The sequence below is a fragment of the Amphiura filiformis genome, chromosome 4 (assembly GCF_039555335.1).
Source record: "Amphiura filiformis chromosome 4, Afil_fr2py, whole genome shotgun sequence".
Taxonomy (NCBI): domain Eukaryota; kingdom Metazoa; phylum Echinodermata; class Ophiuroidea; order Amphilepidida; family Amphiuridae; genus Amphiura; species Amphiura filiformis.
Window position 1 is genome coordinate 26,307,208 of NC_092631.1, and position 16,641 is coordinate 26,323,848.

At 35.4% G+C, this 16,641-nt stretch overlaps 1 protein-coding gene across 2 annotated transcripts; it reads right to left on the bottom strand.

Moving 5' to 3' along the window:
* Positions 1 to 1,284: 1,284 nt before the first annotated feature.
* LOC140150736 (heparan sulfate glucosamine 3-O-sulfotransferase 1-like) lies at positions 1,285 to 8,755 on the bottom strand. Of its 2 annotated transcripts, none has more exons than XM_072172836.1 (2): positions 8,585 to 8,755; positions 1,285 to 3,719 (listed from the first exon to the last, which is right to left on the bottom strand). In XM_072172836.1, the coding sequence occupies exon 2, from the start codon at positions 3,628 to 3,630 to the stop codon at positions 2,200 to 2,202; it is 1,431 nt and encodes a 476-aa protein (XP_072028937.1). In that variant the 5' UTR covers positions 3,631 to 3,719; positions 8,585 to 8,755; the 3' UTR covers positions 1,285 to 2,199. The 2 variants fall into 2 exon arrangements, with proteins under 2 accessions (XP_072028937.1, XP_072028936.1); XM_072172835.1 differs by having other exon boundaries at positions 8,252 to 8,755.
* Between the last annotated feature and the right edge of the window lie 7,886 nt (positions 8,756 to 16,641).

The following is a 16,641-nucleotide window of genomic DNA, read 5'->3' on the forward strand; positions in this document are numbered from 1 at the left end:
TCTTACTGACTTTGGCGATGATGGGCCCTAAATGAGTTTCACACCCGTGAAGCTTGCTCCATTTCAAGCACTGGATACTCAGTGGATGCTACCTTTGCTCTTGATACTGGACAGGTCTTGTTCCAGTTCCACTGTGGATATATTTTGCAATTTTGACCACTTGATTTGGTAAAATTTTGTTTGCAGATATGCACATGATCTTCTAGTAGGGGTAGAAGGGAAAAGGTGTTGAAATCCCCAATATCTAAAAATTAAAAAAAACCTGGGTAGAAAAGTTCATCAAATATCCACAACTGAATGAAAATCCTTGGACTAACTGACAAACAAACAAAAGGGGTATCCCCCCCCCATGCAAGCTGCTTTCATGTCACAATTTCCTTAATTAATTAGACCATCAGACCAGGTAAAATAGTTGGGACTTTAATTAGGGATAACCTTTCACTGTGTGGTAAATTTAACCTCGTGGCCACATATTGATACACACACGTTATTGTAACTGTTTGCCTCTAACATTGAGTGTATTGGACTCATTGCAAGTTGCAAGTGACTCAGATTCACAATTCAAGTGTAGATTGGAATTTCCTATAAAAAATGTGACTTGTTTTAAATCTAGCAAATTGCTATACTGCATACTCGCAATTCCATTGAAATTTGCATACAATGTACGTATGCATATATCTTACTCTCAATTTATAATAAACATAAACAAAAATAATAAAAATATGATATCAACAAGAATTTCATGTTCAGGAATGTACCATTTTCTGTACATGTACCACATTGATATATTATTACAGTTTGCATGTAAATACTTTAAAAAACAAAACCAAGAATTGACCAAAAATAAAATAAGAAATATTATATCTTAGAAACAATATGTACATAGCAATAGCAGAAACGTGCACATTATTAATGCCCTTACATAACTCATAAGCAGTGGTGGTGCCATGGGGAGGGGTGGGACAAATGCCCCCGGTCAGAACTCCCCCCGTAAAAACACAAAATTATGAAAATTTCCACTTTTTATGTAATTTTGCACAAAATTTGGTGATTTCCCACCCCTGAAATTCACCCCCCAAAAAAAACATGGCTACCGCCACTGCTCATAAGACCCTGGCACATGAACCATATTTTCTTATAATTTAAATGAATACTTTGTTTTCTCAGCATACATACATTTACACAAATCAGTGTCAGTAAACCATAACCACCTTTATTTTACACTACTAGTTAGTATGTATGTAGTTAGTAAGGAGTACTACAAAATACACATTTCCCAAAAAACATGTACTTGTGTCACACAAAATGTTGCACATTATTACAGCTGCCAGCAGAGATTAACTTGCGATGTTGCGTCTGATGTCATCCTTGAGGGCGTGGCTGGTTTGTTCTCACTAAAAGGATGTTGGCAGGTGGTCGTGGATGCGATATTGCCATATTTGACGTCGCCATTGGATTAATTAGAATGTTATTAACTGCGCATCGGTTATATGGAGTGCATTGTGAAATATCTAAACATTTTGCCTTTGGAACTGAGGAATATGCGCCCCAAGGGATATTCCAAGGTCCAAAGCAAAATGTTTAGATTTTTCACAATGCCCGGCATTTATTGATGCAAAGTTACTAACCTCATTCATAACCGGCTCTTTCATCTCTTCACTTTACAAAATAACACATAATTTTCCTCAAAAATAAACAATTTTAACGTTTTGCCTTTCCAAAAATCGATCAGGCTAAAACAGGACGACCAACAGAAGTGCATATCAAAAAATTTGAAATGTGTTGTGGTGTCAAAGAAAAATTATGTTATTCTAATTTACCATTGAGGTGGCACAAGAACTTATTGCATGATTTGTGGTTTAGCAAATGTTGCACTGTATGATCAGAAGTTAATCTGTATGATTACAGTCTCTTACTTGTAAATTGCTCTCTTTTTTTAATGTTAGGAATCCTTCATGAAGTTCCTGTATTAAAATGAAAAACTATATTGATACTACTGACTGAATACCATTTTGATATTAAATTAATTATTTTTAAATTTTAACTGTTCCAGCATAATCTGTAAATATTTTGCAACAGTTTAACTGCAGGAATTAAAGAACAGTTGCTACATTTGTATACCACATGATATTTCTATAAAATACAGTCACACACACATTCCCTATTTTCTTACAAAGGAAAAAATGGCTTAAGTTACTATCATAAACGTGCCCATGCAAAGTCATGTCCTGTTAGCTGCATAAATTCCTTATTAGATGGTCTATAAAATTCATAAAGTTTTTTCAATGTGGCATCACTGGGTTCTGCTTTTGGCAACACTCCTGGTGTACTTTTCGGAGGGCAAGATCTACTCGTACCGTGCATACAAGTTCCGTGTCTTGCAGAGTCATAATAAAACATACTTTCTTTAAAGTATGGGTCTAAACCCACAAATTGCTCAAATTTTTTGAGCATAGGGAAGGCATCTTTCTCAAGTGAGTCTAAATTTATTACTAAAAATCGATCTCGTGGAAAGTATTCAAGCCAATGTTTGAAATGTTTGGCGTAATAACTAGTATCTACAATCATGTTTGACGCGTTCACATTGCCATGTTCATCGAGCACCTGTTGCTCAAATATTTTGCCCTCGTCTTCCGGGCTAGACTTAACGCGTCCTAGATTTCTTCCCATTTTTCTTCTCACATATAACTCCCGCTCATGTCTGAAATCGGAGAGCGCCCTCTTTACAGGGTCTCGCACACTGAGTACAAATTTGATGTTCTTCGGAGGTCTGACAAGATCTGCTTGGGGCATTCGGCGTACAAAATATTTTGGGGTTTTCTCAAAACAGAACTGATCCTCTTTTGCAAAGCCCATTCGGATACGGTAATATTCAAGCCCTTTCTGGTAATTTCTATCAAAGAAATGTACTTCATTGCCTACGGAGTGAACAATTTGAGGATGCTGTGTGACAAAGAATCCCACCGCGTTAGTTCCGCTTTTCTTGACGCCTATACTGATGACCTCTGGCAGACGTTGGGTCATTCCATGCTTCTTGTATGCATCGCTGACAACCTTAAACCGTGTTCCAAGATATTTTCTTGGCCCCATTTGTAGGTATTCTTGAGGAATATCCTGTCTTACTTCTTTAGGCATTGATGACATCATCTTTGCTAAAATTCTGGGCACTCGTGGATCAGATTCAAGAGTCCATTTCTGGAATGGACCATTATTATTTGGGGGTATAATCCTAGGTGCTTCATCCTGCTTGGTTATCTTAGCTAAATCATCTTCCATTTCTTTATTCTTTGTAGCCTTCGGGAAACTAGCCTCTGACGAATCATCGTTCTCATCTATTTCTTGCCTTGGCACCAATTCCCCCGTTTCACCTTGCACAATATTGGTACCGTCGTTAGCGAATCCACCGTGACGTATAATATCTAACCTGAGGTTATTCTCGTTATCCTGAATCTGCCTTCTTCCACCTTGATGCATTTCACCAGCATCACCATCATCCGACAACTTATTGGTGAAGGCATTCTGGAATGTTGGCGTCCCTTGGTACAGGTTTTTGCCTATCAGCAGACTGGCAAGAATGGTGGTGAAACACAGACAAATGATGAGGACCTTCTTTGAGCAAAATTTGGTCATGTTTATTGGTGATGAGACTTTGTCACATATTGGAGACACAATTCAGCTATTAATGATGTCCTTGACTAGTTGCCCAAGATTGACAGCTTCTGTAAAACAAAGAAACACATTTAAAGGAATTTATCACATAAAGCAAATAATGTACGATTTCAATAAAGAATAGATATTACCGTACTGACGCGAGTATAGTCCCACCCCGTTTTTGGGTGAATATTTTTCTTGGGGGGGTGGGACTATACTCGAATTTCAAAAAAAATTTGACTAGACCTAAATGCTAGGATCATTCATGGTTGACCTAAAAAAAAATGTCATGCTCTATTTTAAATGATTTCAAAATGCATTGAATTTGAATGCATTTTGATATCCTTAATAGAGTATTACATGAATACAAATTATCAATTTTCATATTAAAAATACAAAATATCTTGAATTTTTTTTTTTTTTTTTTTTTTCAAGGGCATAAAATCTTTTTTAGGTCTTTTTCAAAGATTTAGTTTTTATATCTTTTTCTTTTACTAAAATTCTTCTTTTTTTTTTTTTTTTTTTTTTTTAATTTCTGAAATTGTTCTAAAAGTTGGGGGTGGGACTTTACTCGAAGGTAGGACTATACTCGCGTCAGTACGGTATTTGTTTTCCACAAAATGTTAGTTTTCACTCATCACATAATATCGCCTTTTGATTTCAAGCTAACAAATGAGGTAAAACAAAGAAAATTGCTATTTCATTCCAGCGCCTACAAAAATGTATAAAAAGTTATTAACATTTGAATAATTAGCATCTAATTAGCATAATGTGCTGGGTGGAGGAGGATCAGTGAGGAGCAAATTTAATAAAAGTGACCCCAGGGGTCATGTGATGCAAGAGGTCCGTTTCCTTTTTCACATTTTTACAATTCAATTTAAACTGCATACGGTACTAACACCATACAATCATATTCCAGGTAATTTAAGGTAGGGCTGCTAAGAATACGCAATTGCGTTATTTGCGCCGCAATTTGCGTATTTTGGCTCCAATTGCGTTTTTTGACATTTTGAAAAAATCTATAAAAAAAAAATTTTTTTTTTTTTTTTTTTTTTGCGATTTTTAATTTTTTATTCGCGGATTTGGAGAGTCACTGTACCTAACATCAAGTGCTACCATCATTAAAAAAAAAAAAATTAAAAAAAAAAAAAATTTGGAAAAAAGATACAAAAAAATTACAAGTTTGTATCCAAATGGGACCAATTTGTAACTTGTGTTCACTTCAAAATCTATCTAAGATACAGACTTCTGTACAAAACCAATGCATTTTTATATCTTCAATAGACTATGCAGTGAACACAAGTTACAAATCGGTCCCATTTGGATACAAACTTGTAATTTTTTTATCTTTTTCCAATTTTTTTTTAAATCAGCCACAAATGATTGCAGTACCTCACTCAAGGTCAAGGGACTCTCTAAATCCGCAAAATATTTTTAAAAAAACGCAATTTTTTATTTTTTTTATTTTTTAATTTTTAATTTTTTAATTTTTTTCAATTTTTTTTAATGATGGTAGCACTTGATGTTAGGCCCAGGGACTCTGCAAATCCGCGAAAAAAAATTAAAATCGCAAAAAAAAAAAATTTTTTTTTTTTTTTTTTTTTTTTTTGATTTTGCGTTTTTGGCGGAAATCGCGGATTTTTGCGTTTTTGGAAAATCGGGGTGCGTTTTTGGCCTCCAAAATCGCGTATTCTTAGCAGGCCTAATTTAAGGGCTGGGGTATGAACGTTTGGACAGTATTTATTTTGGGACAATAGAGCACATCAGACATATCGAATTGCATTCTGAATACGAAGAATGTCATTCTGATATCAAATAATTTTGATTTTTGAAAATCGTAGTTAATACACATTTTATGGCAAATCATTAAAATTGATATTTTTGATATTTAACAGTACTTGAAGTAAACTTTATAAATCTGATGATTTATACTTAAAGTGTATGTAGGTGGGATGAAAAGCCGACGATCAATTGAAAATTTTGACCTTTTCAGATTGAAGATATGGATTTTTTTTCCCAAAACACCAAAAAAAATTAGGTCTTTTTGGGTTAAAATCCATATCTTCAATATGAAAGGTCAAAATTTTCAATTGACCGTCGGCTTTTCCTCCCTGCTACATACACTTTAAGAATATATCATTAGATTTATATAATTTACTTCGAGGACTGTTATATATCAAAAATTTGAAAAATATCAATTTTTTATAATTTGTCATAAAATTTGTATTATATTGTGATTTTCAAAAATGAAAATTATTTGATATCAGAAAGACATGCTTCAGATTCAGAATGCAATTCGATAGGTCTGAGGTGCTCTCATGTCCCACAAAAAATACTGTCGAAACGCAATAAACGCTCATTTTAGATCCCTTAATCAAACACATTTGAGGCTAGAGACCATTGCATTCAAAATCTAGTCGGATTCGCTGAAGCATGACACTGTGCAAAGCAATGGAAGTTCAAAAGTAAACACAGCAGATCATGATGGGGGATTGCATCAAAAATGTTACTAAAATTGCATTTCAACACAATTTTAGACTGTTCAAAATTTAGGCAAATTTTACTCAAAAGATACAGTTGATGCAGGGGCGTAGCAAGAGCATCAGGGGCCCATGGACAAGGAGTAGTACGGGCCCTTTTAACCAGAACGGGATTTACCTTATGGGGGCCCTGGCCTGGGCCAGGCCAAAATTTGGAGGCCCCGAACTCACTTGCCGAGGAAGGCATACATGTATTCACTCAAGTCAGTGGTCAAGTTTTGGTTTATGTATAATATAAAGGGAGACTAGCATATTTTGTTCCGATGTTACTAGGACATTTGCACACAAAGCATGCGAAAACATTCAATTTCAGACTATTTTACCCCAAGATCAACATGAATTTTGCTATTTGAATGTGCGCGAAGCGCGAAAAGATGCATTGTGCAATTTTGGGCACCCTAAATTTTGAGGGCCCTGACCCGAGGCCATCCGGCCCTTTGGTAAATCTGGCCCTGCTCTCCATTAATATCAGCCCTTATTTAATTTTCATGGTGTCCATATCTACAATGCCCCCATGGAAATTCCGATTGAATGAACACAGCCGGACGATTTTTGCGTAGACTCAGGTGTGATGTACGCCAGCGCATGAGCGTGTGCGACTGTGCATGAACGCGGAAGTGAATCCAACCATAATAACGCATTCGTGATTGGTTAATATTGTATCCAAGGTCGTGCATTTGTGTTGTAGTTTGAAATACCCAAAATACGATCACGGTTGGATCGAATACAGCTGTTGAAAGCTGCATTCATTTAATTGTGACATGATCTGGTCCATAGGGGCCAAAGGCGGCAAATTTGAAAGTGAGATAAAGGTCAAAATATGGAGTAAAAAACAATAAAATTATAAGAAAATAGACATAAAAAAATTCATAACTTTAGAACTAAGTATGCTAGACCTTTGGTGTTTTCAGCCCGGGGGGCCACTGCAATTACAAGGTGGACTGGACACCATGCTCGTGTACAAAAACGCGTAAAAAGGGTAGTTTTTCACGGACGGGCGATGTACGCGCGTACAGTGCAAAGGGTGTCAAAATTACCAAAATCGGGGGAAAAGGGTATACTTTTACAATCAGCTTGGTTGCGTGTAAAGGGTATATAAAGCATTTATTGACGTGTACAGCATGATAGTGATAGATAGCAAATGTGTTGTTAAAGGGCAGTAGGGCCTATATAATTGCTAAGAACATCGTATGCAAAACATTAATGAAGGCTTACTTGAAAATGGTATAATTTCAGACTTGATTTGAAAATACTTGTTTAAATTAGGGTGTGGAAAACATGACAAAATACTTGTTTAGGGTATTCTAGGTATCCTAGGTGAATTCAAATTTGCCATCAAATTGCATCGTTTTATATCAAATTAAAGCCCTTGAGTAAACTAAGCCAAAACTGAAAACCTTTTTTTCATAGCACTTTCCGTAGCAAAGTTACATCTTGTCAAAGATTGACTTTCATCAAAAAGATTCAGCTAGCAAAATTCCCCAAAACGGCATTTCGGGGTGTTTCTAGATCTTAGTCTCATGGCGATGGCAGCTTTTTTTAATGGAACTGCTATCAAAATCCTCTAAAATTCCATGTGCGACTTGATTATCACCATAAAAATCATATATTTGGGTCAAGTGAAGTATAGAAAACATATTTATGTAGGTTTCCTTCACCCACCTATTCTCGAAAAAATTCAAATTTCTATGTAAATATGCATTGTGTTGGGGCCCCGGTCTCGGCGAATTCGCTGACTAGTAAATGTGTTAACTAAGGTTTGCCTAGGTTACCTAGGTATTCTGAGATCGAAGGATAATTACTTGTTTAGGGTCCATTTTGAAAGTCCATACATGAGCATGGTGTCCACCTTGTAATGGCAGTACCCCGGGTTTTCAGTAAATGATAGCCTCATTATTTCATGGGCTGGCCTAATCTATGTGTAATGCAAATAATTACAGTTACTCAATTTTCAAAAATGCCTCCTTTGGCCCCCATGCCTGGACCAGATTGTGTCACAATGGGGAATTCCCACTGACTAACTTTATAAAGTAGTGTAGTTAGTTTATACGAGAACTCACCTCTTTTTATCTGTATCTGTGTGGATACTGCACAACGGCAACGCTCCGTGCGGAACAAGACATGCAAGACGAGCAGGGTCACAAATGCAATTTATGATCCTTCAAGAATGCATTAAACCAGTATGACAGCTTCATGTAGTGCAGCTAGCTATTTAATGTTTTATCAGCTGCAAGACATACTATGCAAAGTACATTCATGAGTAGAACATGTCGAATGATATGTCGACTTGTCTTGTGGGGGTGTGTTGATGTCATGGATGTTTTACAATGTTTATGGACGGAGTGCAGTGCAACCAGTCACAATAATTATGTGTAAGCTTATTGAAATCTTACATTTAAACCTCCTTGATCAACAATACTGGTCACCCATCCACAGTATACTACATCACAGACACAGACAATCACATGTCAAGAAGTAATTAGACCTTGAAGAAGATTGTTGTCCACGTCTTCAATAAATTCTACTGAAGAAAGTCACAGGCCCATAACTCCTTTGACACAAGCAAGGACGGTAAGCGTTGGATTCGTGCGCTTAGAAGGAGGTCATGAATATTGATACGCGAGGCTACGTCACTGTCCATCATTGTCCATGTACGTCTCATACACAGAATTTATTCCGTGGTCTCATATGGAGTCATATCCCTGTTCTGAATTCTCAAAAAGACAGTGAAATGGTCAATCTGGCCAAATGCTGCAAATCCTACATTATCAAAAAATTTGAGTAACCTATTATTATGCATTGTCGTATATTTTGAAGTCGTAAAATTGAAACGGTATTATCTTATATGTATTTTATTTTATCTATTTGGATTTGTATTTTGATTATATATTTGGATTTGGTTGTATGTGTATGTATGTATATATAATGACTGTATGGTTGATTATATTCTCTCATACCTTTTTGAAGGTAGTTATAGAGTTTAATAAAACTTGTAAACTTGTAAGCATGATGAGTATAGGGGTGAATATATAAATTATAACAGAGGCTACAATTTTGCTGCTCCCCAGCAAACACAAAAACGTTTTAAAAACGTTTTAAATAAGTTATATTTTGCCTTTTGGTTTAGGTAAAAACGTTTTAATAACATTAAAATGCCGGGTTATATAAAGGTCATGATAACGTTTTAAAACGTTTTGTATGAAAACACACTACAACAATATTTTTAAATGTATTAAAAAAATGTTATTGTAAACTATTTTTGCAAACATTTTTGCCAAATATTGTGTCAATACTTAAATAACATTATCTTAAAATATTTGAACCCAGCAAACACAGAAATGTTCTTAAAATGTTTTTTTTCAAAACCTGTTAATAACATTTAAATGTCTAGTTATATAAATCTCACGAGAAAGTTTTTAAAAGGTTATTTAAAATATTTGGGTCAAACGGTTTTCGCAAAATATTTTTTCAATCCCAAAATAACATTCTGTTTGGAATGTTTTGTATCAAGTTTTCAAGAATGTTTTTGGAATGTTATTAAAACGTTTTTATACCCTTTATATAACCCGACATTTAAACGTTTTCTGTAAAACATTTTTGTTTGGTGAGCAGTAGATTATCAAAAAATGTTTTTTAAGGTTATGAAAACGTTTTATACTCTTAATATACCCTTTATATAACCCGGCATTTAAACGTTTTCTTACAACCTTTTATAACCTTTTGCGAATGATGTCGAAAACGTTTTGTGTTTGCTACACATTTATCATGTTTGTGGGACAATTTTGAAAAGATGTTTAGGTGAATTTCTGTTATTATTATTATTATTATGACGATGATGATAACGATGATGACAAAGGTGATGATGATGATGATGATGATGATGATGATGATGATGATGATGATGATGATGATGATGATGTTACGCGTTTTCATTATCGCGGATGTTGTCAGGCCACAATGGGAGTGACCCCGGGGAAAATACCGAGTCTAAATAGATTGAATTTCTTGATGTTTGACGAGGTACTCGTTCTAATTCAAAACTTTTCACAGCGCTATTGTACAGTGAGTTTTGTACAGTGAGTTTTCTTCATAAAATTGGCAGAGCAGAGTCTCCAAATTGTTATTTCTGTGATGAATTCCCTGAAACTATTTTCCACATGTTATGTGATTGTAGGAAAATATCCTCATTGTGGGATGAACTTTGTTTTTATATAGGCCTAAACAGTTTGACTGGCACAGGTTTCACATTTTCCAAATTTGCCAAAATATTTGGTATCAGAGATATTTCTGAACATGATAGGCCTACTTGTATTATCGACCTTGATTCTTAGAACCTCCGAAATTTAGGCCTAACAATTTTTTTTTTAATTATCCCAAGATAATCATGTTATCTCGAGATAATTATCTCGAGATCATGTTATACCGGGATAATCATGGGATAATCATGTTATCCCGGGATAATCATGTTATCCAGGGATAATCAGGTTATCCTGAGATAATCATGTTAGCCCGGGATAATAAGATTATCCCTAGATAATTATCCCGAGATAATCCCGTGATAACATGTTTATCTTGGGATAATTGTAGGCCTACATGCAAAATCTCTTTAACGCAGCAATGTTGGTTATGCAAATTTTGTAATAGACGTCCATATCATAGGATGTACGGCGATGGAGTGTAAATCTGGAGTTTCTATCTGGGTAGGAGACTGTTTAAATAAATTTGAAATAAATCGCTCCCCCCTCTCGGCCCGCCAAAAAATCTTTGCTCCCCCTTGCACATGTCAAATTTTTGGGATCCTAATTTGCAAACCTTAAATGGCCTATACCGTATACATGTTGCGAGCGCAGCGAGAAAGAAAATTTGCATTTCCGTACGGTTTTCCTAAGCCTTTTTAAAGCATTTTATTTAAAAGGCGCCCCAAGAATGTACCCTGGAAACCCATTTCTGACCATTTTCTGGCTATCTTCAGTAGATAGCAGATGAATATAACTATCTTCAGTAGATAAGATAGCAGATCAATGTAACTATCTCCAGTAGATTGCAGATGAATATAACTATCTTCAGTAGATAGCAGATCAATACAGCTATCTTCAGTAGATTGCAGATCAATATAGCTATTTTCAATAGATATCAGATCAATATAGCTATCTTCGGTGGATAGCAGATCAATAGCTGTTGTCAGTAGATAGATCAATATAACCGTCGTCTGTAGACAGCAGATCAATATAGCTATCTTCAGTGGATAGCTATATTGATCTGCTATCAACAAAAGATAGCTATATCGATCTGCTATCTGCTGACGATAATTATATCGATCTGCTATCTACTGACGATAGCTATATTGATCTGCTATCTACTGGAGACAGCTATATTGATCTGATATCTACAGAAGATAGCTATATTGATCTGCTATCTACAGAAGATTGCTATATATTAACCTGCTTTCTACTGGAGATAGCGATATTAGTCTGCTATCTACTGAAAATAGCTATATTGATCTGCTATCTACTGGAGATAACTATATTGATATGTTATCTACTGAAGGTTGCTATATTGATCTGCTATCTACTGAAGATAGCTATATTCATCTGCTATCTACTAAAATAGCTATATCTACTTTCTATACTGAAGAAAGCTATATTAATCTGAAGATATGCTATCTACTGAAGATAACTTTTTCATCTGCAATCTACCGGTGATAGCTACATTGATCTGCTATCTACTGAAGATACTAATATTCATCTGCAATCTACTGAAGATAGCTATATATTAAACTGCTATCAACTGAAAATAGCTTTATTAATCTGATATCTACTGAAAATAGCTATATCTGCTTTCTACTGAAGAAAGCTTTATTAATCTGAAGATATGCTATCTACTGAATATAGCTATATTGATCTGCTATCTACTGGAGATAGTTATATTGATCTACTGAAGATAGGCCTAACTATTCTAATCTGCTATACTTATGATAGTTATACTGTCTGCTGTATACTGAAGATAACTTGGTCTGCTATCTACTGAAGATAATTATATTGAGCTACTGATACTGCAGATAGCTATATTAACTTGCTATCTACTAAAGATAGCTATATTAATCTGCTATCTACTGATACTGAAGATAGCTATATTGATCTGAAGGTAGGTATATTGATATACTATCTACTGGAGATAGCGGTATTGATCTACTATCTACTGAAGATAGTTATATTTTTCTGCTATGTACTGGAGATAGCTATATTGATCTGCTATCTACTGACTAAAGTTTATCACCTAGGCCTATATTGATCTATCTAGGCCTACTGAAAATAGCTATAGGGCCCTATTGACCTATCTAAAGAGGATAGCTATATTGATCTGCTATCTAGCCTACAGAAGATAGCTAGGCCTATGTCGATCTGCTATCTACTGATGATAGTTATATTGATCTGATATCTCTACTGAAGATAACTATAGGCCTAGACCTAATCCCTGGCTATTTTGACCGTTTAAATTGCTCTGGTTGGCCTACAACAGGACCTACAAACACAATAAATGTGGCTGATTCCATTTATGTATTGCAAATATGCCAAAAAATAACCCAATGGCCTTTAGGCCTAAGATCATAGCCTGTACACTATGGCTGTGATCAAACTTGTGAATAATCGGATTATCCCGGGATAATATGATTATCTATATGATTATCCCGGGATAGCATGATTGTCTCGGGATAATTATCCCGGGATAACCTGATTATCCCGGGATAACCTGTACATAGCCTGTACACTATGGCTGTGATCAAACTTGTGAATAATCGGATTATCCCGAGATAACATGATTATCCCGGGATAACATGATTATCTCGGGATAATTCTCCCGAGATAACATGATTATCCCGGGATAACATAATTATATCGGGATAATTATCCCGGGATATAATCTGATTTTCCCGGGATAATATGATTGTCTCAGGATAATTATCCCGGGATAACCTGATTATCCCGAGATAACCTGATTCTTTCGGGATAATTATCCCGATATAACATGATTATCCCGGGATAACATGATTCATCGGGATACTTATCCCGAGATAACATAATTATCCCGGGATAACATAATTATATCGGGATAATTATCCTGAGATAACATAATTATCTTGGGATAATTAAAAAAATTGTTAAATGTCACCCATGAGGCTTGTTGTGAAAAGTTGAATAAAACACACGAAGACAAAAAACATTTATATAATTATTATTATCATTTGGCCGTGTGCCCGTGTGTGAATAAGTAACTTTTAATTGTTAATTATTAGGCCTGCTTGTTATTTTCTTTGTTTTGAAATGAGTGATCACAGCCCAAAATTTGGTGCTACCTTTCCGCGTTTTACCCTCAGGGCATTTCGTGATCCACAGCATCATCCCCCACTTTTCTCCAAATAAGTTGAGATTTTTATATCACTGGAAACCTCTGGCTACATAATGTCTATGTACAAAAATTCTTGCAGATTAATTCGTTTAGCAAAGATATCGTGAAATTTGAATTTCGGTCTGGTATACCAGAACGAAATTACAACACTTTCAGTCTATGGAGCAGTTAGGCCTATGATAAAAACATATATTTAGGCCCTAAATGCACAACTCGCAAACGCAAAATCGGAATCAACTGAAATTTTGGGAATAAGCTTTTTGCGTGGATATCTAGTGAAAATTGTCATAAAAAGAGGATGCCAGGATCACGATATACTCCTTTAGGCCTAAGTGTCAATAAAAATGTATGGGGAAATAAAGTGAGCAGGGGGCGGTCGGTCGTTTAAACGCGCTTGCTAAGTAGCTCTTGTTAGTTTTCCCGAAGCTATTGAAAACGTCATAATATAAATATTCATGACCTCCTTCTAAGCGCACGAATCCAACGCTTACCAGCAAGGACACAAGTTTCAGGGATCATCTCAACAACATCAGTCATGTCAGTGAAAAAAATTGACGAAATGCTCCACGCCAAATGGTAACTCTGAACTGTGCTGTCTATAGTTGAGACTGTTAATCGTGTTGCCAGCTAGAAAATTCGCAATGCTCATAAATTCACTCAAAAAAATCCAAGGTGTATGCTCACAGAGCATGGGTGTGACGGTGTTTTTCGGTGACTGGGGTCATTGTGTATGATGTGTTGGACCCTGCGGGGCCACTCACTGCTTGACTTGCTACGCACCCACATGCCGCGTCCAAGAAAAACGTAAGGATATGTTTTTCGTCGCGTCGATGTCTTTTTGAAAAAGGGGTCAGAAGGCATCGCCATTTTCAACATTTTGGTCCTTTTTCAGCCAAATCCACTGTGCAGTCATGTCTACAGTAGAATTCACCACGACCTTTGCAGGACTTAACCCCCATTAAAAGCTATTAAACCAAGATAACACTCATTGAAAATAGCTCAACTATGTTAAATCAGATCTTCTCTGGTTAAATCCACACAACACATGTTTTTGTTTCTGCAATGAGCTGGTATGACTGGGGTGAACGATAAAGCATTGTTAACCAGCATTCTTGAAAATGAGAAACATAATGGTTGCAGACTTAACACGGTTTGGAAATAATTTCTTCATATGTGTTCTCTGTCGTTCTGCTAGAAAGTATACCAATATGACAATTATTGTACTTGTTAGTGACATTTGAAAGTCAAAAAGTCACTTTTTTTTCATCATTTTATCAACAATTTAAAAAAATAAGATACGTGGGCATGGAATTAGCTTTTTATACCCCTTTGGTTGAGTCCGAACGATCATCATGATTATGGCCGGTGGCCAGAATCCAAGTACCCCCCCCCCCCCACTCTCCTTATATGAAAACACAATTTTTGAAGATTTTACCCCTGTATAACCTACAACCAAAAACGTGACATTTTACCCAATTGAGTTTTTGTGGGATAGCTTAATATTAAACGATAGAGCTCGATAGGTAGTAGATAGCACAAACTATAGTTTTTAATCTTAGTGATCAGAAGAATTTGGTAATAGTATACTGTCAATTTTTGACACTTTTCGTTAAATCCAACATTGGATCATCATGCTTCATGTACTATAAATCAGAGCTAAAGACAGCTTACATCCATAAAATCCATGAAATAAAAGAATTAATAAAATAAAACCGAAGGCTTGAAATTACCACCAAACCTATTATTTTAGAGCTTTTTAGTTCCTATCCATAAAAACTTTATTCCAAATCAAAATGAATCAATTCGAACAAGTCATTAATAAACGGGAGTGCAAAATCACAAAAACACGTTTTTCTCAAAAATTCTTAAATGGCCCCTAAGCTGTTTTGTTATTCAACTCAATTAGGCCTAATTTGAAAATACATATAATTTGTATTCAACCAGGACTAGATGAACCTAACTAATTAATGACCCAGATGAGCCAGGGAGGTAAATAAGGATAATTTACTGGGTGGGCAATTTAATTTACTGCCCTCAAATTGGGGAAAATAGTTTACTGGGTGGGCACCAATAATTAATGGCATCCGGGCGTTTGGATTTTCGGAAATGTAGACCTAGTTTTGCGTGGAAGTTGGCTTTGATGTGAGTGGACTTTACCCTCCTTCTAAATGCATCTTGTATAGATATTAGCTGATATTAGCATATTCATAGCTATCATACATGTTGCAACTTTCAAGAAAAATTGTACAGGCCTATCGTATTAGTTTCACTTTGGACATTTAAAAATCTTACATTAATTATCACTCACCATTTACTCCTAGGTAGAGAAAAAGCAATAAATTTAGATGGAAAGGGTATGTTTTTATTTGGTATTACCTCATAATTACATTGACTAATGTTTTGACTTTTACTTCTTGACACAGACACAAATCACTCACAGATTAAAGAAATATAAATTTAACACGCGCACACCATTATTTCCTGCTCGTCTAGTTCCATAAGGGACGTTGTGCAGTATCACAAAGAAGAAGAAGAAGAAGAATTATAGGCCTACCTGTTTTGGAGTGGTATTTTCTAAAATGTAATGAAATTATTTGATTAGAAACTCACATAGACTCTTGATCTTTTTTTTTTTTTTTTTTTTTTTTTTTTTTTTTTTTTTTTTGAAGTTTTTTATTCCCTGTTCTTGGAACTGGTGGAGGGAGAAAAAACATACATAATGGGCCACCAGTTCCCAACGATCATGAATTAAATCATAATATTATAGTCAAAATTTTTAAGAACAGGGACAAAGAGAACGTTCACTCTTACAAACAAAACACAAGCACCAGTCTTGTGTCAAACAAGTGCACACATTACTTGGTTACACCCATCTTGATCCTGCCATAATCAGTTTGAAAATAATTGAAGAAAAGGACAACAATTTAAGATGCTTCAAGATCAATGGTCCATTTTTTGAAATGGAGCCGCAGTTTACCTTTACTTTCAGCAATTTTATACTCAATTTTCTGCTTCAATTTGACCATATTCAGAAAAGCATTGA

What these genes read in the sequence shown, in the direction of transcription:
- LOC140150736 (XM_072172836.1), bottom strand. Translation starts at nt 3,630, where the DNA reads ATGACCAAATTTTGCTCAAAGAAGGTCCTCATCATTTGTCTGTGTTTC.